At 51.2% G+C, this 23,424-nt stretch overlaps 1 protein-coding gene across 2 annotated transcripts in view; it reads left to right on the top strand.

Moving 5' to 3' along the window:
• SEC24C (SEC24 homolog C, COPII coat complex component) overlaps positions 1-23,424 on the top strand; it is a 29,731-nt gene continuing 6,307 nt past the window's right edge. Inside the window, exons 1-15 of one of the 2 annotated variants that reach the window (XM_056113329.1) lie at positions 1-120; positions 1,669-1,868; positions 5,550-5,685; positions 13,626-13,795; positions 13,907-14,281; positions 15,106-15,242; positions 16,562-16,630; positions 18,092-18,203; positions 18,426-18,553; positions 20,491-20,629; positions 20,841-20,956; positions 21,150-21,274; positions 21,410-21,601; positions 22,147-22,240; positions 22,607-22,723. In XM_056113329.1, the coding sequence (XP_055969304.1) occupies positions 1,697-1,868; positions 5,550-5,685; positions 13,626-13,795; positions 13,907-14,281; positions 15,106-15,242; positions 16,562-16,630; positions 18,092-18,203; positions 18,426-18,553; positions 20,491-20,629; positions 20,841-20,956; positions 21,150-21,274; positions 21,410-21,601; positions 22,147-22,240; positions 22,607-22,723 (2,082 nt within the window). In that variant the 5' untranslated portion in view covers positions 1-120; positions 1,669-1,696. The remainder of the gene's footprint in view (positions 121-1,668; positions 1,869-5,549; positions 5,686-13,625; positions 13,796-13,906; positions 14,282-15,105; positions 15,243-16,561; positions 16,631-18,091; positions 18,204-18,425; positions 18,554-20,490; positions 20,630-20,840; positions 20,957-21,149; positions 21,275-21,409; positions 21,602-22,146; positions 22,241-22,606; positions 22,724-23,424) is intronic. The other variant, XM_056113330.1, reaches the window with a different exon arrangement.

Here is a 23,424-nt window from a genome sequence, read left to right on the forward strand (position 1 = left end):
GGCCGGCCCGGGGCGCGGGGGCGGGACTTCCGGGGCGCGCACGCCGGCCCCCGAGGAACCGGAAGTGGAGCCGGGGAGCCTTGACGTTTGGAACGAAGTCGAACCTGGAGCTGGAGCCGGGTGAGGAGTGGCATCGGGGCCGGTGGGCGGGGGGGGCCGCGGGGCCGGACCCTCCCAGGCCAGGATCGGGGTCCGGTCGCCTGCGGGGGGCGAGCAGCCGGGGCCGCGGCCTGGCCGGAGCCCCTCACCTCACGCCTCCAGAACCCGGGCTCTGCCCCGACCCTCCCCTGGCGCCTGCCGGCCCGGATTCCGGCTCCCGCTTCCCGCCCGAGCCTGGCGAAGGGCGCGGGACGCCCGCCCTGGGTGCGAAAGCTGCCCGGCCGCCGGCCCGGCCTCTTGCGCCGGTCCGGGCCGCCGCCGCCGCCCGGCCACTCGGAGTCCTCGGGCGCTGGCCCCGCCCCCGGCGCTGTCACCGTCCGCCGCCCACCCCGCCCGGCTCGGAGCTCGCGCGTGTGTCCGGGCGTCTCGGGCCCGGAGCAGAAACTCCTCGCAGCTCCTGCCGTCCCACCCGTCCACGCCCGCGCGCGCAAACGCACTCAGAACACGCGGTGGCAGGCGAGGAAGGGGAGCGAGGGACCTGTCCAGCGCGGGGGGTCAAGTTTAGGGTGGGCGGGAAGGCGCCTGAGATGGCTGTGAGTTTTTCAGAGCGTGCTAGTCGAGGAGAAACGGAGCTCGCGCCGTGGTCAGCGGCCTTTCCCCGACAGGGAGGACCTGCTTTGGGTCACTGCAGCCGCGGGACCCCTCAGCATCCCGGGCTCCTCTCCCTTTAGGACAGTGTGGGTGAGAACGCTGTTTGGAGCCGAGCAGAACGAGGAGAGCTGGAGAGATGCTGGTATCTGGGAAACTCAGTAACCCCTCTGCTCAAAGAATAAGGCTAAAGGCCTTTCCCCCATAACATCTTACTTTGCTGCTTGAGCTGTTTCCCTGGGTGGCATTGGAAAAGTTTTGTGTCTGGCTTGCACTCACATTGTCTCTTCGGGTACCTTGCCAGAGTTATCAGATATCCTTGCATTGAGTGTTTTTTAATGCTTCCGTTCAAGATTCATACACTCTCTGGTAGGAAGGCTCATGGTGGAGCAGCGTTTGAATGATTGCAGCAAAGTCAAAGGATGTCATTCCTCGAATCACTTACTTCCAGATGACAGAATTGAGCTGATTAAAAGTAAACAGTGTGTATTCAGGGCTTGAAGGAATGGATACTGGAGTGAATGAATGAAAAGTGGAAACATTGTTTCATTTACCTGTGATCGCCCTTGTTCATTAGCCACTGGACTCCTTGTGTGACTGAAAATCATACTGCAGGGGAATGGAGCTTGCTGTTCCGTTTCCCTTTCAGTGGACCAACCTGAAAGCTGAAACTTATACCCAGTTTGCGGTGACTAAGCTTGGGGTTCGTTGGGAGAAACAAGATTCTTATTTTGAGGAGATGAATCGGGCTTCTGCCTAGGGTAGAAAAGGATGGTGGTAGCTTCCGGAAGGTTTAGGCTGATCACTGACTGATAAAGGTAGTCTTAAATTTAAGTCTTTATTTTTTAACATCCCTGAGTAATTGCTCCTTCATTAGAAAGCTGGTTTTGGCTCATTTCTTTCTTTTTTCTCATCTCTTAGGTGAGACCACGTCGGGGATGCTCTCATAATGAGCGTTAACCAGTCAGCGCCACCTGTGCCGCCATTTGGGCAGCCCCAGCCTGTCTACCCGGGGTACCATCAGTCCAGTTATGGTGGGCAGCCAGGATCCACTGTTCCTCCTCCTCCCTATGGAGCCTTCAATGGCCCGGTATCAGCCTATCAGCAGACACCTCCCCCAGGTAAGTCTCCATGTCTCTGCGCTGAGGGTCAGGGGACTCTTCAGATTAGATTGTATTGCCCTGCCTACGCTGCTGCGGGAGATATTGTGAATGAGATTGACGAGCATGAGTCTGGCTCTGTGTCACTCAAGCCTTCCCTGTTTTCACCCAAGTGCTGGTGATTCGGTGTTTCTGCTCCGAGACGACAGGTAGAAGCGGAGCTTCCAGTTCAGTGCTAGTTCCCTTCCCATGTGAGTCACCCTGTGCAGCCTCACCTGGCTGTATTGTTCACAGCTGGATGGGAGGGTTGTGATTCGACTTCCTGTGATGCTTACGGCCAGCATCAGATAGTTCCTGTTGTCCTTGAGATTCCCAGAAACCAATTTTGATCATGTTTGTTGATAATGCCTCTGATTGGACTGCTGGTCATACTCATCAGTGACTCTGGTACCTGGGCAGCTAGTTTGTTGTTAAAAGTATGATGATGTTTGAGTTCCTGTGATTGGGTTCCACTAATGTCATTCATTTTGTCTGGAGTTTCCTTTGCTTCAATTTTTTTTTTTTTGGTTGTTTTGGAGCCACACTCCGCAATGCTCAGGGGTCTGCACTCAGATCACTCCTGGCTGTGCTGCTCAGGGGATCAGAGTGGGTGTGGGGAATTGAACCTGGGTTGACCACATGCAAGGCAAGCATCTTATCTGCTATACTATTTCTCTGGCCCCTTCCTCTGTTTCTTAGCTGCACTGTAATATCAGGGCAATAAGAGAGGACTAGTCAGGTGCTGCCTTCCAAGTAATGTTTGGCTTCTGTGTCATTTTTTTTCAGAAGAGAAGCTGCTTAATGTTGTCCAGATTATCCAAAAGGGCCCTTCAAGGGACTTACCCAGCAGTGGGGAGTTTGGGGGCCATGACCAGATAGTATGGAACTGATAGTTTAGTGCTTGAACCCAACAGCATAGTGCTGCTCAAACTCAGGTGTTCTGCTTGAATCTGGTAGTACTGGGGTCACCAAGGCCACACCCTGCAGCTTGGGGATCGAACTCAGGGCCTGAGTATGCGAAGTTTGCTCTTCATCCTTTGAGCTCTCTCCCCAGCTCCTCAAGGCTTTGCAGCAATTGGTTTATAGTAGATAATTTTTTTTTTTTTACTTTTTGGGTCACACCCGGCAATGCACAGGGGTTACTCCTGGCTCTGCGCTCAGGAATTACCCCTGGCAGTGCTCAGGGGACCATATGGGATGCTGGGAATCGAACCCGGGTTGGCCATGTGCAAGGCAAACGCCCTACCCACTGTGCTATTGCTCCAGCCCCTATAGTAGATCTTTGTTTAGGCTGAGGACTGTGCCTGACATTTTAGGGTCCTTTCTCTCCCTCTCCCCACCTTCCTTCCCGCCCTTTGATTTTTGGGCCTCCCCCAGCAGTGCTCAGGGACCAAGTGGTTCTGGGAATGGAAACCTGGATCTTTCACATGGAAAGCTTGTGCTCCTGCTCTTTGCGCTATCTCCCTGCCCTGTTTTATGCTTTTTAAAGGAAGTGAATTTCATAAAGGGATATGGAAAAAAGAATACTAAGGACACCTAGGTAAAATTTGGGAAATGAAAGCAGTATTGGCGTTTTAATCATAACTTGGGGGGTGGGGGATGTATGAAGTGGTGAGATTGGGTTTCAGGACTTAAGTTGAGCTTTCCTGTGGGCTGGGACTCTAGCTGGATCGAATTGACATCAAACTCACCCATCAATCCTGACAGCTTTGTTACTGAGAGGAAAACATAGCTCTTTCTGTGACGGCTAGTGAGCAAGTTCAGATTCAACATGTAACTCGAGACTGCTTCTATAGACTAATCTAATCTAATCTAATCTATCTATCTAATCTAATAATGATTGTATAGCAGGGGATTGGCAGGATATCCAAGGTAACTGATTTCTGTCTTACTGCCTTTCTTGTTTGGGGGTAGAAAAGTAGCTTTGAGGTCAGAGCGATAGTACAGTAGTTAGGAGCTTGTCTTATATGCTGCTGCCCTCAGTTCCGTTCCCAGAACCCCATATGGTTCCCTGAGCCCCAGCAGGAGGGATCCCTGAGAACCGAGTAAGGAGTTAGCCTGAGCATCATTAAGTGTGGCCCAGAAAGCCAAAAAAAAAAAAAAAAAAAAAGAAAAGAAAGAAAGAAAAAAGAAACCTTGATGGTAGGTGTGATGAGTGGAAAGGATTTGTGAAGACATAGGTGGCAGCACTAATGGAAGGATGAAAGGACAGGCCAACTGTTTCGACCAAACTATTGGGCAGAGACAAAGTCTGCAGCTAGCAAGCACGTTCCTCAGTCATGTGCCCTTGGGGGCATCCACACTTCCAAGGGCGTAAAAGGAAGATGAGCCAGAAAGGGCTTAAGGCGCTTGCCCTGCTTGTGGCCGAACCTGGTTCAATCCCTGACATCACATTTGGTCTCCTGAGCCAAGCCAGGAGTGATTCCTGAGCACCACAGGATGTGGCCTCTAACCATCTTCCCCCAAAGAAAGGTGGTTAGCATGAGTGCAGTATATGAAGATGTTGTGGAATAGTCTCAATGATGCTTTAATTCATCATTTAATATATTACTTGACCATTTTCTGTGCCTTCTTTTTCATAGAGCTCCAAGTTCCTGAGCTCAGGAGTTGAAATTTTCCTTAAATGGACCTAGAGAGAGATAGTACAGAGGTTAAGGTGCTTGTCTTGTTTGCGGCCCATCTGGGTTCAATCCTTGATACCATATATGGTAACCTGAGCACAGGCCACAGGACAGAGTCAGGAGTAAAGGCCTCAGCAATGCCTGCTGTGACCCAAAGACAAAACAGAACAAGCAAACAAAAAAAAAACAAACAAAGAATTAACTTGTTGGGGACCAGGGAGATAGCTGAAGGGTTGGAGCTTACTGAAGATCCATGTATGATCCGGGTACCATGTGACCCCCTGAGCACAAACTTGCCTGACCCTTGAGTACTGAGCTGGAGTAACCTCTGAGTAAGGCCCGGTGTGGGCCTAAAATTAAAAAAACATAAGAACTGTCAGGTTTGGCTGCAGAGATAGTTGAAAGGGTGGGAGCACATGCCTGGCACACACAAGGCCATGCGTTTGATCTCAGCATGCCCCATCCCCCAACACCCTGGCTGTGGTCCTTCTGGCCCACACCATGCCATCAGAGCAGTGCTGCATTGCTGCACCATCACCGAACCATCAGGCTTCCACCGCTGGGCATTATCTCTGAGAGTGGCCCCCGAGACCCTGGACACTGCTGAGGAGGCTCCTTCCACTCCCCCGAAGGGATTTAGCTTTTCATCTAGTGTGAGGGTGTGTGCAGAAGAGCGAGGGTTGTTTGGCATCTGTGTTCAGATCAACCAGGGCCAGAGCTGTGTGTTGACAGTGTCTTTTGTTGTACGTGGTGTGGTTGGACCAGCACAGAACTGAGCTTCTTGTATCCTTTTTTTTTTTTGGGGGGGGGGGTTGGGTCACACCCGGTGATGCACAGGGACAGGGGTAACTCCTGGCTTTGTACTCAGGAATTACTCCTGGCAGTGCTTAGGGGACCATATGGCATGCTGGGAATTGAACTCGGGTCGGCCTCATGCAAGGCAAACGTCCTACCTGCTGTACTGTCGCTCCAGCCCCACTTCTTGTATCATTGAAGGAGGGAAAAGTTATTTCTGAATTGATTGGATGCTGTTTACTCTCAGGTGTGTCGAGGGTCCCACCTTCTTCAGGGGTGCCTCCAACCTCCACAGCACAGGCCCCTTGTGGCCAGGCTGCATATGCTCAGTTTGGCCAAGGAGATGTGCAGAATGGCCCGAGCTCCGCTGTTCAGATGCAAAGGTATGTATTTGGGTCAACCAAAAAGCTGTCTGGTGAATGAAACTGGAAGGATAGAACTGGATGAGGGCCTGTTTCCTTTACTTTCCCTTCCTTGCTTTTCCCTTAGAGCCCTTTGTCTCTTCCCTTTTATATTTAGTTTTCTGGGTTTTTTTCCAGGTGATAGGTACTGTGGATTTTGGGCTCATTTCAGAAGCTGGGTTCTTCTGTATATCTTTTCCTGGTTCATTCATGTTAATCAGGGAAGAGGAGATACTCTTTATTAAGTAAAGCACATAAATGAACACATTTTTTTCTTTCTTTTTGGGTCACACCCGGCGATGCACAGGGCTCACTCCTGGCTTTGCACTCAGGAATTAGTCCTGGTGGTGCTCATGGGACCATACGGGATGCTGGGGATTGAACCTGGGTCGGTCGTGTGCAAGGCAAACGCCCTATATGCTGTACTATCACTCCAGTCCCAAGTGAACACTTTCATGTGTGACTTGGTACACCTCTCTTTGCATAGAAGTTCATCATGGAAATGCAGGCATCTCTGGTCGTATGTTATGTGGGTTTTTTTGATAAATAAAGAATGAAGCATAACTTTGGGTAAAGTGTGCAGTTATGTGGGTAAAGTGTGCAGTAATATGAGGTAAAAACCTTTGTTTTCATTTTCATTTTGGGGCCACACCCAGCTGTGATCATGGCTTACTTAGTCCTGGGCTGTGCACTCAGGGATCACTCCTGTTGGGGCTTGGGGACCAAATAGGCTTCTGGGGATGGAAGCCAGTCAGTCACATACAAGGCAAACACCTTACTCCTGTACTATTGCTCTAGCCCTGGAAAAACCACTTTTTGATATATTTTGGGGTGTCCAGAATACATTGTAAACATCGAGTGTAGGCTAAAAGAGCCTGGGAAGTTCTTCCTAGCCCTGTGTGTTTGGAAAATTCTGAGAAAGGAAAGGAAATCATTCCTTTACTCATCTGCTCAAATGTAATTATTATGGAGGTATATGGTGTGGCCCAGTAGTTGAGCCCATGAGGAGCCTGGCTTCCATCCTTGGCACTGCCAAAAAAAAAAATCTATTTTATTATGTGTTAGACGATATTCTAGAGATTGGCGATAAGGCAGTAAACAAAGTAGAACAAATCTCTCTTCTCATGCAGCTTTTGGATTACTGAGTATTTCTCAACCAGGGTGAAAATCACATAAATGGAGAGCATGGGATGAAACTAGGGACCAACTATTAGATTAGGGTGGGAGTTGGGATCAAGGAGGGAACAAGGTCAGGAGAGGAACATGCTCAGTGGTCTGGGGGCACGCACACAAAATGGTATTAGCTGAAGACTCAGGAAGAAGTGAAGTAGAATTAGGAAACAGAAAACGACGTAGAGACTTACGTGTTTTAAATACTTTGGTTAAGAGAAGCCCCTTGAAAGTGATATTTGAAATGTCAGTGAAATGATGACGAGTATACGAGGAAGCAGCAAATGGGAAGGCCCTCAGGAAAGAGTGATTTGATGCCTGCGTGGAGTGGCAGGCTGGTCTGGCTCAGAGTGGAGACTGGAGGGTCAGGCGGCAGTGTAGGCAAGAGCCCCGTCCAGCATTGGGTGTTCCGGCTGGGTTTGGTTGGTGGTGTTCGGGTTCAAACCCATACTTCCCCTGGAAGCATGCATTGTTCCACTCAGCTGCATTCCTGTTCTCACGTTTTGTAGACATGTTTTGTAAGACATTCAGATTTTACTTCTGTTGCGGAGAACATTCACTGGAGAGTTTTTTCATTCTTTGTTTCTGTTTTGGGGCCACAAGCAGCAGCGTTCCAGGGCACCTTCTGGCTTGGTGCAGGGGGTTGTTCCCTACAGTGATGGGAAGACTCTGCAGTACTGGGGGTGCCTGGAGCACCGGTGTGCAGAGCATGCGCCAGCCCTGTGAGCTGCCTCTCCAGCTCCATGGTAGCTTAAAACTGCCTCTCCAGTTTTAAGCCCGGACAAATGTGTTACCATTTGTTTATTTGTTGAATTATGTCATATATCTTTTAATTGTAATTTTAAAGTACAGACCACATAAACCATACAAACTAAAATGCTCGACTTAGCAAATTGTTTTTTTTTGGGGGGGGGGGCATGTCTGGTGGTGCTTATGGCTTACTCCAGGATTTGTGCTTAAGGGTCACTTTCGGTGATGCTGGGGGTGCCATATATGGTGCCACAGTGCCGGAGATTGAACTGGTGTCAGTTGCATGAGAGACAAGCTCCCTAACCCTTGTTCTGTCTCTCTTGGACCAACTTAATGAGTCGTTATAAGGCATCACGATCACGAACATCCTGTTGTTCGTCAGTTGTCTCGAGCAGGCACCAGTAACGTCTCCTTCTACCTAGCCCTGAGATTTTAAAAGAGCCATTTCAATGCTCTTTCAGGATTAGGAGGATGAGACCCATCATTGTTACTGGTATTTGGCATATTGAGTACGACACGGGAAGTTTGCCAGACTCTGCCGTGCGGGCAGGATACTTTTTGTAGCCTGCCAGGTTCTCCAAAGGAAAGATAATAAGATGTCGCATTTGCGGCCGTGCGCTTCTGGGAGCTGGGTTTTATAGTCTCTGCATTTTGGCCGTTGATGGCACCAACCTGGCACTGGCGGCAGCTGGTGGGTGTGACGCCTACCTACTGGAAGATATGGGGTCTGGGTGGAGAAGGCCCAGTCTCAATCCGAGTAGGCTTGGAGACCTCAGCCCCGGGACCCGCATGCCTGGGTTCCTCTGCCAGTTTTCATGCATGAGGCCCTTCCGGACGTGTGGACAGTGGTCCCGGCATTGCTGTGGCTGGCTCTGGAGGTCCTCAGCTGCTGGGGCTCTGCTCGGGGCGGGGAGGGGAGAGAAACTCAACCCTCCCCCCTCCAAGGGGCCCCAGTGAGGACAGCCAGGCGCAGGGGCAGGAGACCTATAAGGCACATCAAATGTAATTACAATCTTGAATAAGAAATAGAGCTGTGGGTGCTGGAGCAATAGTACAGGGGTTTAGAACAGTACAACTGACCTGCATTCCATCCCTAGCATCCATATTGTCCGCCAAACCTACCAGGAGTGATAGCTGAGCCAGAGGTAAGTCCTGAGCACCGCCAGGTGAGGCCCAAAAGCAAAACAAAACAAAAAGAGGAGCTGTATCTGGACAGACATCTGAATGGATTAAGTACATGTTTTATATGGGAGGCCCAGGTGTGATCCCTGGCACTGCAGATGGTCTCCAGACGCTGCAGATGGTTCTCCAAACACCACTGAAAGCAACTTTTTTTTTTTCTCACTTTTTGGGTCACATCTTACGATGTTCAGTGGTTACTCCTGGTTCTGCACTCAGGAATTACTCCTGGCGTTGCTCAGGGGACCATATGCCATGCCAGGGATCGAACCCGGGTCGGCCATGTGCAAGACAAACACTCTCTGCTGTACTATCTCTAAACTTCTAAACATGGAGTTGGGAGTAGGTTCTGAGCACCACCAGGTAGGGTTCCCAGAATAACAATGACAAGAAGTGGTGCTGTGATACGTACCCAAAAGCTCCCTCCATTGCTCCAAGGCAGTCATAACTTTCTTTCCCCAGTAATTTTATTACAGTTTTTCTCGTGCAGGTCACACCCAGCTTGTTGCCTTGGGGGTCAGAGGTCTTACCTAGCTGTGCTCAGGGAATCATGCAGTGTTCAGGGGACTGTGCAGTTCTGGGGATCAAACTGAGTGGGACTCCTTCATGCAGAACAAAGCACACATTGTAGCCCTTCAAGCTATTTTCCTGGCTTTTTTTGGGGTGTGTGTGGGTGGAGGCACAACTAGTGATGCTCCAAGGTTGCTCCTGGCTCTGCTTGGGGATCGCTCCTAGCCAGGCACAGGGGACCGTATGGGATGCTGGAGATTGAACCGGGGTCAGATGTAGGTAAGGCAAGTGCCCTACATGCCATCCTGTCGCTGCTTTTCCCTGCCTTCCAGTTGTTTTATTCCTTCGTAGGAGCAAAGCATTTTATTGAGATATTTGAGGGGGAAGATCTAAGTCTTAACAAAGAGATCCCCTAAGCTGTACAGACAAAGAAAAGCTTTAACATGCCAGAGAGAGTGCAGCGGGTTAGGTGTTTGCCTTCCATCCAGCTTTATGTGAGGGCAGCCCACTCGGCACCCCTTAGCAGCACAAGGGGCAAGCACAGAGCTAAGGAGTAACCCCTGAGCGCCACTAATGTGCTCCCCCAAAAAAACCAAACCAAAATTTGTGCATTTAGAAAAGGAAAATAGTTTGAAATTGTCTGTTGTATTATTATAATCTAGTCAATTTATTCCTCGAATTATAATTTCGTAGAACTTGGGTAGAGAAAGTGAAAGTGTAGCTCAGTAGTAGAGCGCTTAACTTGCATGTGTGGGGGCCTGGGTTTGATTCCCAACACTGCCAAAACATAGAAATCAAGGTGCTGATTAGTGCTAGCCCCTGCATGTGGCCTACCCAAGTTCCATCTCTGTTTTTGTTGTTGTTGTTGTTGTTGTTGTTGTTATGGTTGTTTGCTTTTTGTGTCATACCTGGCGATGCTCAGGGCTTACTCTTGGACTCTACTCTCAGGAATCACTCCTGTCGGTGCTCAGGGGATCATATGGGATGCTGGGATTGAACCTGGGTCAGCCACATGCAAGGCAAATGCCCTATCTGCTGTATGACTGCTCTGGTCCTGTTCTCCATGCCCCTCCCCCTCCCACTCGGTTTGGTCTCCAACACCACGTATGGTCCCCAAGCTCTGCCAGGAGAGATCCCTGAACTCAGAGCCAGAAGTAGAAAGCCCTGTGCACAGTAGGGAATTGGCCAAAACCAAAATAACAAAGATAAGTTAAATCTACGAGTGTTTCTTAGTCACACCATAAAACCTGAAAGTTAGAGGGAAACCCAGGGATCCCAGGATAACTTAGTGATAGAGAGAGCCATCTGCCTTGCAGGCATGAGGCTACAAGTTTGATCCTTGGCATGATCCTGGTGGCACTTCAGAATTGCCAGTGCCACAACCAAGTGTGTGATCTCGAGTACCACAGTTAAAGCCTATGTGACCCCAACAGTCACCATAGCCAAGTATGTCACCTCTGGTGAGTGGTGCAACCAAAGTGCATGTGAGCACCACAATGGACATAGTATGCGGCACCCACGGAGCACTACCACTGAGAGTGTATGGCCCCATCCTCACAGGGGCAGCCACTAAAGAGAGGATGGGGGAGATGGCGAAGAAGGGCTGGAGAGCATGGATGCTTTCTGTGCACAAGCCCTGGCACTGCCAACTAGGGCTGCCCCTGACAGAGGAAAGTGGAAAAACAAATAGGAAAGAAAAAGTCAAATATCTCATTTAAATGCTCATTTAAAATGCTTCAGTAAATCAAGATATATGTTTATTTAGCTGAATAACATTTAATGATGAGGGGCCGAAGCAATAGTACAGTGCGTAGGGCGGTTTCCTTGCATGGGACTGACCCAGCTGTATTTAAGTAGGTCTTTTCATAGGGGCAAAATCAGCAGGAATGATACAGCAGACCTTCAGTTAAATTAATTACTGTTAAGAGAAATTTGATTCATTCTTGAAACCCCAGAAAGAGCTTATTGCTTATAATAATCTTATTTGTAGATTTCTGCAGTGATACTGCTGTGAAACACCAATGCAGTTGCTAGTACAGTCCTATGTGCTAGTTATGGGAATGGTTTACACTGATATTTAAATATGTCATTTGAAGGGCTGGGGATGAATGAAGCTCACTGGTAGGGAATTCGCCTTGCACGTGTGAGGCTGTAGTCCTGGAACCACACAATAAAAGCATCACAGGATATGGCTCTGGAGGTCCCAGCGCTGCCGGCCTTGCTCTGGTGGTGCGCTGCAGTGCACGCTCAAGCACCTCAGCATCCTCAGGCCTGAGCATTGACCTGTACAACCTGGTTGGACGGCAGTATCCCCACGTCCCTCTCAGCACTGCTTGCAAGGCCCCCCAAAAGAAAGACCAGGGGCCAGACGATCATACAGCAGACCCGGGTTTGATTCCTGGCATCACGGTACCCTGAGCATTGCAAGGTGTAGCCCTGGAGACCCGTGGAACTGTCAGGTATGAAACTGGAGGCCCCCCAGCACCCCCCGGGGGGCACAGGTATCCCCAATACTGCAGGGTCCCTGCAGCTTCACATTCTAAGGCTTTGAACTGACAGCCTTGTTGACTGAGAATCTCTGAGGGGAAAGGGCGCCAGGGGGACCAGGGCCTCCTGAGCACTGCCTGGGAGACACCTCCCCCTCCCCTGCCAGTAGAAACGAACTTTACTCTGTTTGGTTAATTAGTGCCAAAAGCACACACACAAGGCCATTGAACTGAGAGTTCAAGACTGATCCTGAAGCCCCCATCCAGGCCTCAGGGCACAGGCGCCCCCTCCTTCACTGGGTAGAGGCTGTCACTGCCACTCTGCAGAGGTTCCCTTGGGTTCTTATTTAGGCATGATTGAACAAGTACGGGGCCTAGAACTGTTTTCTTGCTTTTCCCTTGGAATGCTTTCCTTCTTGCATGCGATCCCTTATTCAAAACTTTTTCCCAAGTGTGTGTGTGTGTGTGTGTGTGTGTGTGTGTGTGTGTGTGTGTGGTGCTGGGGTCATTCCCAGCTGACTCGCAGTGTGGGTACCTCCCTGGCTCTGATCAAGGATCCATGCAATGCTGGGGACTCAACTTGGGCTCCCATTCATGCAAAGCATGCTTGACAGCTCCTTTTGTTCACTCTGTGTATGTGTGTGTGTGTGTGTGTGTGTGTGTGTGTGTGTGTGTGTGTGTTGGGGTTGGGGGGATACCTTGCCCTGGGTGTGCTCAGGGGACCTTGTGCAGTGCCAGAATAGACCTCAACTGTGTACACAGTGTGCATGCCAGCCCACTGAGCTACCTCTTTGGACCATTCTTCCATTTTCATTATGGCTGACCACCAGCAACAGAGCTCAGGGGACCCAGCTGGTGCTGGGGCATGGGGGTGATGACACTTTGCTCATGAATGTCACCCGTGTGCGTGTGAGGCATGTGCTTGACTCCTTGAGCTGTCCCCCCAGGCCTCATTTTTTTTCCTTTTTCCAACTTGCTCCTCAGATCTCACACATTGTTCTAACGGTTTTCCTAGAATCTGATCATACTTTCCTTGCCTCGTGTGAGGCCCTGGATGCTTGGATGCCTTTCCCGGCACTGCATAAAAAAAAATGGAGCCCTCCGCCTGACTGTTGTCACGTTTATTAGGCACCTGCTGTACAGTGCCTCTGTGAACCTTCTCTTCAGCACCGTCAGGGAGCCATGCAGCCAGGGTGGTTCACCGGAGAACCGAGACTGAGGAGCAGAGTGAATAGTTTTTGATCTGAGGGTACTTGGCCTGTGTTTTGGGGTGAATCCTATGGGGGACAAAATTTGCCAAGAATAATCACAGTTGGGCTGGAGTGATAGCACAGCGGGTAGGGCGTTTGCCTTGTATGCGGCCGACCCGGGTTCAATTCCCGGCATCCCATATGACCCCCAGAGCACTGCCAGGAGTAATTCCTGAGTGCATGAGCCAGGAGTAACCCCTGTGCATCGCCGAGTGTGACCCAAAAAGCAAAAAAAAAAAAAAAAGAATAATCACTGCACAGTGTAGGTCATCAGGAATATAACTTATTCTCAAATAGAAAGAGGTATGAAGCCGCAAGAGAGTCCAGGGTGAGGCGCAGACACTATAAAATTAGAGATTTTTTTCTGTCGAATGTGGAGCTCCTGCTGACTTGAAAGGCGGTTGGGGTCCGGGTTCGATCCCTGGCATCCCATGTCCCCAGAGCACTGCCAGGAGTGATTCCTGAGTGCAGAGCCAGGAATAACCCCTGAGCATCGCTGGGTGTGACCCCAAAGGAAAAAAAAAACAGGAAAGGAAGGAAGGAAGGCAGTCGGGCACACTCAGTCTCCTCCCCACAGGCTCCCTGGGCCTCAGCCGTTCGGGGCCAGCCCATCTGCCCCAGTCAGCCAGCCCGCCCCGCCTGCCTATGGCCCTCCGCCCACAAGTGCCCAGGTGACCGCTCAGCTGGCCGGGATGCAGATCGGCGGCGCTGCAGCCCCAGCCCTGGCCCCGGGAGGGCTGGGCTATGGTGAGTGGCTGCGTGAGTGGGGGGTGGCGGGGCGGGAGGAGGGCACTGCAGCGATGTGTGGAGCCGGAATGCCGAGGGACTCGGTTCTCACTCTGCTGTTCTATTTCCCAGGCCCCCCAGCGCCTCTGGCCTCCGCCTCAGGGAGTTTTCCCAGCTCGGGTCTGTACGGCTCCTACCCTCAGGGCCAGGCTCCTCCCCTGAGCCAGGCTCAGGGACACCCCGGAGCCCTGCCGCCCCCACAGCCAGCCCCACCGCAATCCTCCAGCTTCGCACCGGTACCGTCTGGGGCTCCTCGGATGCCATCAATGGCTGGCCCACTCCTGCCTGGACAGGGTTTTGGAGGGCCACCAGTGAGCCAGCCCAACCATGTGTCCTCACCCCCTCCTCAAGCTCTGCCCCCTGGGACCCCACTGAGTGGGGCCCCGGGACCCCCGCCACCGCCCATGCACTCCTCCCAGCAGCCAGGCTATCAGTTGCAGCAAAATGGTGAGTGTGTTGTTCCCTCAAGGGCCAGCATTCAGCGACCTGGGCGCATTCTCTGGGTTTGTGCGTGCTTGGGGCCCCCAGCTGCCAGTGTTCGGAGACCACTCCGCTTTCTTCCTTGTGATATTGGGGACCAGGTGGCCCCTCCAGCCCTTTGAGTGTCCCTCCAGCTGGTTTTTTGCTTGCTTGTTTTCGGGCCGTACGCAGCAGTGCTCAGTGCTTACTCTTGCCCCTCCACACAGGGGTCACTCCTGGCAGGGCCAGGAGAACCCTAGGTGCCAGGGATTGAACCTGGGTCAGCCTCATGCGGAGAACATGCCTTATCTGTTGTGCTTTGGCTCTTGCCCCATTTCTCCAGCTGCTTTTACTTTCAGTATTCCTTGCTCAGCGGTGAAATAGATGATCAACTGCAGGGTCTTATGACTAGGATATGGGCTTTATAAGATACTTTTTTTTTTGGTGGTGGTTTGGGTCACATCCATGTTGCTCAGGGATCACATGTGGCAGTCTTGGGGACTATATTCCAAGGGATCCAGGTTGACCACGTGTAAGGCAAGTGCCTTCCCTGCTGTAATACCTCCAGCCCCATACTCTTTTTCCTTTCTTGTTCAGGTAATATGCTCTTGCAGCCCTGCGTGGTTGGTACTGTTGGCCCTGAGTAGTTGGCTGGGAGGTTTGGCCTTTTGGAGGGACTGTCCCTCTACTTGCTTCTGAAGAGTATCCCATTTACATGCTACGTGTTTAGGGATCTTGTCATTTTCCTGAGATCTTAAGAAGAGCTCTGGAAGGGCTTTGGAGACCAGCAACCTTAGGTCCTTGTCTCACAGGTTCCTTTGGACCAGCCCGGGGCCCTCAGCCCAGCTACGGAAGCCCCTACCCGGGCACATCCACATTTGGCAGTCAGCCCGGACCCCCTCAGCCACTGCCGCCTAAGCGCCTGGACCCCGATGCTATCCCGAGTCCTGTAAGTAGCTAGTCCCGAGGTCTTGGGAAAGGAACTTATGTCTCTCATGGAGGTGAGTCAGCCTCGATGAGTTACTGACCTCACGTTTTCTGATTATTTTCCTTTTTCATTCATCTTTTTTGTAGGGTGTGGAATCTAGATACATTTTTGACTCTTTGAGTTGGAACTTGAGGTTCCAGAAGTCTTCTGGGGCGGAGGTTGGGGGGGACGTCTTTGCTGCGTCATGGGGCAGGAAGGGAGTGGGGACAGTACTTAGCAGTGTCTCTTGAGTGCTGGGTTGACGGCTATGTCTCGCCACTATGGGATGGAGCAGGGTTTCTGTCCTCTGCCCTCCTGTGGAGGGTGGCCGGGATGAGCTCTTGATCTCTTAGAGCTAGTAGGGCAGTCTTCTGCATGTGTGAAGCCAGTGGAAATTCTCTGGTGTTGGACGTTAAAAGGAGGAAAGTCTCATGCCGCCACTGCCCCTCCTCAGAGGTGTGTTGGAAGGAGCCTGCCCTTGTCTTCGTGGCCAGGCTCCTGTCCTGTGATAGGAAAAGCCACCTGTAGTTTGCTAGAAAATTGGGGAACAGCTTCTCCTGGAAAGAGGATGGCTCTGCCCCGTAGGGCCCTCAGCCATTCTCCCCCGCCCCGCCCTGCCCCACCCCGCCCCGCCCCAGGCTTCTGTGTTATGCTTGGAATAGAAGCTGGGGACCACTTTATAGGTCTGTCCGCAACATTTGCTGTCAGTGACCTCACCATGCTTAGCCATTGTCATATGCCATTCTGTTCTCTTCCCTCTTCCTTTGGGAACGACCATGGTGAAGGAGCCTGTTGGCTAAGGGAGTCCTGAAAGGATTGAGGAGATCCTCCTCCCATTCTCCTCCTTCACTGAGGAGAGTCTGGAAGGTTTTTATTTTTCCCCAGAGTCAGAAGAGTCTGTGGATGGGAAGTTTGGCCTTTTGAAGGGACTGTCCCTCTACTTTCTTCTGAAAAGTGTCCCATTTACATTACCAACAACAGTTCTGTACACCACATTGCTTAAATAAATAAATAAATTTTAAAAAGTCAAAAGTCCTCCCGTTTAGCCCCTGCAACCTGTGCGTGTCTCCTGGGTCCCCCAGTCCTTATCTTTCTACATCCGGGTCTGAGCCAGTCAAGCCTGTGTTGGCTGGAAGACGTGGAGTCTTTGGCTTGAAAAGGGGCCTGGTTTCAGCAGCGTGGACCGGGCTCCAGCTGTTCACATCTAACTCATCAGGGTTGAGAGAAGTAACATCTGCTTCTTGTTCTTTTGTCTCCCTCCCTGCGTTCCCCTGATGCCTTAATTATTAAAACACTAAAAGCCATTCAATGAGCTGCCTCCTCAGCAGAAAACCAGGCACAGAATAGACCCTGATGCCATTCCTAGTCCAGTAAGTGCAGGGGGTGTGTGTGTGTGTGCGTGTCACCCCTGTGTTAGTGCACCCGTGCATGCCTGTCACGTCCACACCTCGACCACCATGGCCATCCCTGTCCGTCATCTCCCTTCACTCCTTCTAGACCCTTTGCTGTCACAGACTAGAAGGGCGTGCATGCCTCAGTCACAGTGGCATGAAGTCAAGCGTTAGCAGCACCTTAGTGTGGGGCGGGAGCGGTCAGGCTGTGACGGAGGGCCCAGGTGGCATGCCACGCTTGGTTTCGGTCCTACTGGCTCCTCCAGGAGCCTGCATATGACATGCGACAGAACAGGACAAAGCTGAGCAGGAGCACCTTTTCCCTTTGGGTTTGTTTGCCCACAGCTTGTGGAGAACCATTTGGGTAGGTGGCTGCTTCTGTACAAATTTGGGACACTGATCTTCCTTCTGGGGCCGGGACTGCTGGTTGGGAAAGTCCAAGCCACTTCCTCATCTGGGTTCTCTCTCTGACGTGTTTCCAAGCTTCAGCTTTTTTTCAGCTGCGTGAGACGGAGTCTTGGTCTCCTTTCACTTTTTCCTGATTTGACCGAATCTGTCTTGAAGTCACTGACCCAAGGTCATCAACCCGCATAAAGATCTGATTTTACAAGCTTTGCAAAATATTTTGCAAAGTTTTTTCTTTGGCTGGATCTGTCAAAATATGGGGGAAGAGGATGAGCTGTACAGGATTGGATTATCCTCGTCTCCCATATTTACACATGGATGCTTACCGGAAAGTGGGGCAGCATCTGCTTCCTCACCTTACTGGATCATTTTGGCTGTTAATCTTCTCACCTTGTTCCTTCTATTTCCATTGAGTGTAGTCATTTGAGGTGGATTCATTTTTACATGGTTACTGTCATCTGTTTTTGTTTTTTTTTTAAACTCTGACTCAGAATGTGTCTTGGAAAGACAAAGGGAAGGAAATGTTTGCCGGGGAGGAAACTGGAATTTGATCATGTTTAAAATACTGTGATTAGATGGGGCTGGAGAGAGAGTACATCGGTAAGGTGCTTGTTCCGGCATCCCATATTGTCCCTGAATGCTGCCAGGAGTGGTCCCTGAACAGAGAGCAAGGAATAATCGCTCAGATCATGGGTGCCACCCCCAGCCCCCCTCCACTCCCCTCCCCCAGAAAAAATTTGTGATTCGAGCTCTTCTAAGTGTTCCTGTAAGGGGAAGAGGAAAGATGGTGATTGCCGTGGGTTGGGTGCTGTGGAGACTCATAAAGGAGCTCATTTGGGGGGTTTGACTGTTCAGCATTTTGCTGCCGAGTATAAGATGGAGAATGGCACTGTGCAGTTCTGTGATCTCTTAAGGGCAAGTGGGCCCAGGGCATGAACTCTTCCTTGGCAAGTGATTACTCCAGCCTTTCTCCTTGTTGCCTGGGACCTGGCACTCCCTTCTCTCGCGTCCGCTCATTGTCCTTCTCCCCTGCAGATTCAGGTCATTGAGGATGACAGGAACAACCGGGGCTCCGAGCCATTTGTTACCGGAGTACGGGGCCAGGTGCCACCCTTAGTCACCACCAACTTCCTGGTGAAAGACCAAGGTGAGCAGGACACTGATCCCTCCACAGATATGTTGCTCCAAGATAACAGCTTGCAGGTGGGGCTTTTGCCAGTCTTTGATCGAGAGTAGGTCCTCATTGGTCTCAGGAGACAAAAGCCACCATCCATCTGCTCTAATATTCGAGGGGGCCATGGGGCGGGTCCCTAGTGATGAACTGGTAGGGTTCTGTGATGAGACTCAGGCTTCCTGCCTCCTCTTTCAGGGAATGCAAGTCCCCGATACATCCGGTGCACATCCTATAACATCCCCTGCACATCTGATATGGCTAAGCAGGCTCAGGTACCACTGGCAGCTGTCATCAAGCCACTGGCAAGACTGCCCCCGGAGGAGGTGAGTCCTAAGCCTGGGAGGCGAGCAGCGGGAGTAAGACGCTCGATGTGATTCTGGCCGGCAGAGTGGAAGTCTTGGTTGGGCTGGAGGGGAAGGATCACCGATAGCTTGATATCCCAGGGCAGGGAGGGTCAGTGGGGAGGAGAACAAATCCCAAGAAACAGAGTGGGGGCAACAGTATGGAAGAGCAGACTCATCGGGGTGGAGACTGTTGCGTTCAGAAGCCCCTCCTGGAGTGGCCACACCCCAGGGATAAGGAGGAAGCACCTCATTCTTATTTTTCTCATATGTTGCCTTTTGCTCTTTTGTTCTTTTGTATGCGGAGGGGGGCACACTTTGAGGTGCCTGGGGATGACTCACAGTGCGGTGCTCAGGGGTCACTCATGGCAGTGCTCAGGAGACCATTGGTACCAGGGATCCACCCCCAGCTCCTGCATGTGAAGGATGTGCTTCAGCCCTTTGGACCCTCTCTATGGCCTTTGTGTTGCTGTTTACCATCTCAGGTTACAGTTATTAGGACAGTGTACGTATGTATGTAGAGGGAGAGACGCACACACACATGTATTGTGCTGATTTGAGCATATGTTGTCATCTGATCCCTGAAATGGGTATGACAAGTCAGAGGCAGGCCCCTGCTTTGCTGCGCGGCATAGGGTACCTTCATGCTCCTGTCTAGCGTGTTCTACGTAGGATAGGTTTCCCTGCAGCTAGAAGCTCAGGGCCCATTTTACCTTCTCATCTTGCTCAGTACTTTTCTCCGTCTCTTCCTGGGCAAGTCGGGTTGATTGGATCTGACTATGTTTTGGATAGACAGAGCCAGTTTCTACTGTGTAAAAGAGAAGGCAGATCTCTTACCTGTGGGATGACATGTGTCCAGGACATCGGTAGGTGCCTTAGACTCCTAGAGGTAGCAGGGAGACAAGAGTCATAAAACTTGACTTCAGGGAGGGAGGAGCAGGAGTCAAGATTTCTAAGGTAAGAATAAGTAGATAAAGGGGCCAGACAGATAGGGGACAAGAAGGGCAAAAGATAGGGCAGCAGGTAGGGCATTTGCCTTGCACAAGACTGACCCAGGTTTGATCCCCAGAATCCCACATCATTCCCCCAAACCCCGTCAGGAGTGATCCCTGAGTGCAGAGCCAGGAGTAAGCCTTGAACGCAGCCGGTGTGGCCCCAAGTCAAAAACAAAAGAATGAAAAATAAACAGGGTCAGAAACAAGAATCCTGGGTAAGCTTTGATCTTCTCCTATTCCCTTGGCGGCTCCTGGCTTGGGAGAGCTAGTTTCACGGTCCCTTTTCTTTTGTTGTTTTATGGGGCAGGGGATTGAACCCAAGGCCTCACCTATCTTAGGCAGATGCTTCCGTTTGTAAGTAGTGAAATTTGAGGGGTTGGAGAGAAGTACGGCAGGGAGGGCGCTTGCCTTGCACATGGCCTATCCTGATTCAATCCCCTGCATCCCATGTGGTGCCCGGAGCACTGCCAGGAGTGATTCCTGAATGCAGAGCCAGGAGTAACTCCTGAGCATCACTAGGTGTGACCCAAAACATAAATAAAAACAAAAGTGAAGTTTGTGCCAGAGTGATAGTATAGAGGTTAAATTGCTTGCCATGCACATAGCAGACTCTGGTTCGATCCGTAGCACTGCATGTGGTCCTTTGAGCATTGCCAGGAGTGACCCCTAAGCTTGGGTGGGTGTGGCCCCCAAACAAATGAAAAGAAGTAGAACTCTGGAGGTGAGTGAGAAGAGAAAACTGTAGACTCTGACCTCTGAGGGATGTTACTACCGTTACTGCTGCCCTCCTCTGGCCGCCTCTTTCCCGCTCTGTCCCCTGCACCAGACCAGATACCTGGGCTTGCTCTTCCCACTTCCAGTTCCCATCAGCTCTTGCCACCTGTGTGAGCCCTCCATGCCTGAGGCTTCCCCTTTGCTCTTCAGGCCTCACCATATGTGGTCGACCATGGGGAATCTGGTCCTGTGCGCTGCAATCGCTGCAAAGCATACATGTGCCCCTTCATGCAGTTCATCGAGGGAGGGAGGCGCTTCCAGTGCTGCTTCTGCAGCTGCATCAATGATGGTATGTTCACGGGAGCTGGGGCTGGGGGAGCAGCTGCGCTGCCATCTCCTTCATTTTTCGCTCTTGGCAGCTCGAGGGGGATCTTTTGTTCAGGAGCTGGGAGAGTAAGGCCTGCGAGGGAATGTGGGTCAGTAGAGCAAGCTCGGCCAGGGGCAGACTTGCGAAGTCTGAGAGTGGGCCTTTGAGTAACACACTGCCATGCTCCCCACAGTTCCCCCTCAGTATTTTCAACATCTGGACCATACCGGCAAACGTGTGGATGCTTATGACCGTCCTGAGCTATCCCTTGGCTCTTATGAATTCTTGGCCACTGTAGATTACTGCAAGGTGAGGGAAGGCAGCATGGGGAGGAACAGTCTGTGTGTGTGTGGGGGGGGGGGACGGGGGACACAGTGAGACAGCTCAGAGCTGCTATGGTCATTCCCCTTGTCCTGTGTTGTCCCCTCGGATGTTGACTTTTCTTTAGTCCACTACCCCGCTTACCTATCCTCCTCTCCCACAACATCTCCTTCCTTTGCAGAACAATAAGTTCCCCAGCCCTCCCGCCTTCATCTTCATGATTGACGTCTCCTACAATGCCATCAGGAGTGGTCTCGTTAGGCTCCTCTGTGAGGAGCTCAAATCACTGTTAGACTTTCTCCCCAGGTGAGCATCACGGAGCTCAGGTGCTTCCTTTGGATAGGGATCGGGTGGGTTGGTTCAGCAGATGGATCCTAAGGTCATGGCTTGGTGGGTGGAGGAGAAAGTGGCGAGTCTAGGTAATGATGTTGCCTTCTACAGAGATGGCGGGGCAGAAGAGTCAGCAATCCGTGTTGGCTTTGTCACCTATAATAAGGTGCTCCATTTCTACAATGTGAAGAGCTCGTTGGCCCAGCCACAGATGATGGTTGTGTCTGATGTGGCAGACATGTTTGTGCCCCTGCTGGATGGCTTCCTGGTCAACGTCAATGAGTCTCGGGCAGTTATCAACAGGTAAGAGACTGTGGGGTTAAGTAAAGCCGGAGCGGGGTGGGTTCAGCCTCAGAGCTAGAGAATGAGCAGGGGCTTCAATACGTGGACAGGGCTGCCCCGTGCAGGTCTTAGAGTGTGGGGTCCAGAAGACCAGAACTGAGGATTGGCACACATGGACAGCTGTATACCGAGCCGGGTGTTTGGAACATACCCAGATGTGCTCGGGAGATATTTCTGGCTCTGTGCTCAGAGTTATTCCTGGCAGTATTGAGGATCAAGGCAGGGTTGGCTGCATGTGGGGCAGTCCATTTGAATGTTGTTCTGTCTTGCTGGCCCCTGGATAGCAATTATTTTTTTGGGGGGGAGTGTGAGTTTCTGGGCTCTACCTGGTGATACTCAGGGCTTTCTCCTGGCTCTGTGCTCAGAGATCACTCCTGGAGAGGCGTGGGTTCTGGGGATTGAATTTGGGTTGGCTGCACGTAAGACCAGCATCCTCCCTGCTGTGCTGTCGCTCTCTGGCCTGTGGATAGTAAGTTTGACTGCCATCTCTCACCTCTTTGTTTCAGCTTATTGGATCAGATTCCGGAAATGTTTGTAGACACGAGGGAGACGGAGACAGTATTTGCCCCAGTTATCCAGGCTGGGATGGAGGCCCTGAAGGTAAGGCAGGAGGCCCTGTGCCTCACTCTCCTCCGACCCTCTAAGCCCCTTAACTACAAACCTCCCCTTTCTTGTTTTTTGTTTGCCTGATTTGGGGCTATACGTGGCAGTGCTCAGGAGTTACTCTTGCTCTGCACTCGGGAGTTTTTCCTGGTAGGATGCCCCGGGATCAAACCTGGGTTGGCCACATGAGAGGCAGACACTCAGTGCTGAACTATCACTCTGGCCCCTACACCTCCCTTTCTCCAGTGACCTATGACTGTCCAGACATAGCCTCTCTGGCATGGTTGACATGGAGTGCGTGACAAAGGAAGAATGAATAATGGATGAATAAAGGAAAATCGAACAGTTTCCTGTCTTTCCTAGGCCGCTGAGTGTGCGGGGAAGCTGTTTCTCTTCCACACCTCCCTGCCTGTTGCGGAGGCCCCAGGGAAACTGAAGAACAGAGACGACAGGAAATTGATCAACACAGACAAGGAAAAGGTCTGGGATTTGGAGCTGGAGGGTGACTTTCCATTACAGAGGAGGGTGGTGGCTGCACTGTGCTATATCTGCCACATGCCACGTTCTCTCATCTTATTCCTTCTTTATGCAACACCACCTTTCTCTCTCCTCTCTCTCTCTCTCTCTCTCTCTCTCTTTCCCCCCTTCTCTCCCCCCCCCCCCTCCCTTCATCCCTTGGTGTTCTCAGTTCTGTAATCCTGGGCCAAGGGTTTACGCACATTTGATACTTTTCATTTCCTTGTCTTGTTACTCTATATACTACATGTAAGTGAGAATATCCCCTATTTTTTCTTCTCCCTCTGACTTGGTTTGCTAGAATGACACCCTGCACTGGAGAGTTAGCATAGGGGTTGAAGCACTTGGCTTTGTTCATGACCAACCATAACGCCATATTCGTTAAAAAAATTTTTTTGAGGTGGGAGTTGCTGGTTTTGAACCACACCCAGCAGTGCTTGGGGGCTGTGTTCTTGGCTTTGTGTTCAGGAGTGAGTCTTGTCTGTGCCAGGGATTAGAAACAAGGATGGGTGTGATGCCAGGCAAGTGCCTTAGCCCCTGTGCTTGCAATGGCTCCAACAATGCCATATTCCTAACTTTATTGAGGGAGTCTGGGGCTAAACACTGCCTCTTTGTTTTTCTGTTTTGTTTTTTGGCCACACATAGCTTTGCTCAGGACTTACTCC

The sequence above is a fragment of the Sorex fumeus genome, unplaced genomic scaffold, assembly GCF_029834395.1.
Source record: "Sorex fumeus unplaced genomic scaffold, SorFum_2.1 ptg000020l, whole genome shotgun sequence".
In the NCBI taxonomy this organism is placed as follows: Eukaryota; Metazoa; Chordata; class Mammalia; order Eulipotyphla; family Soricidae; genus Sorex; species Sorex fumeus.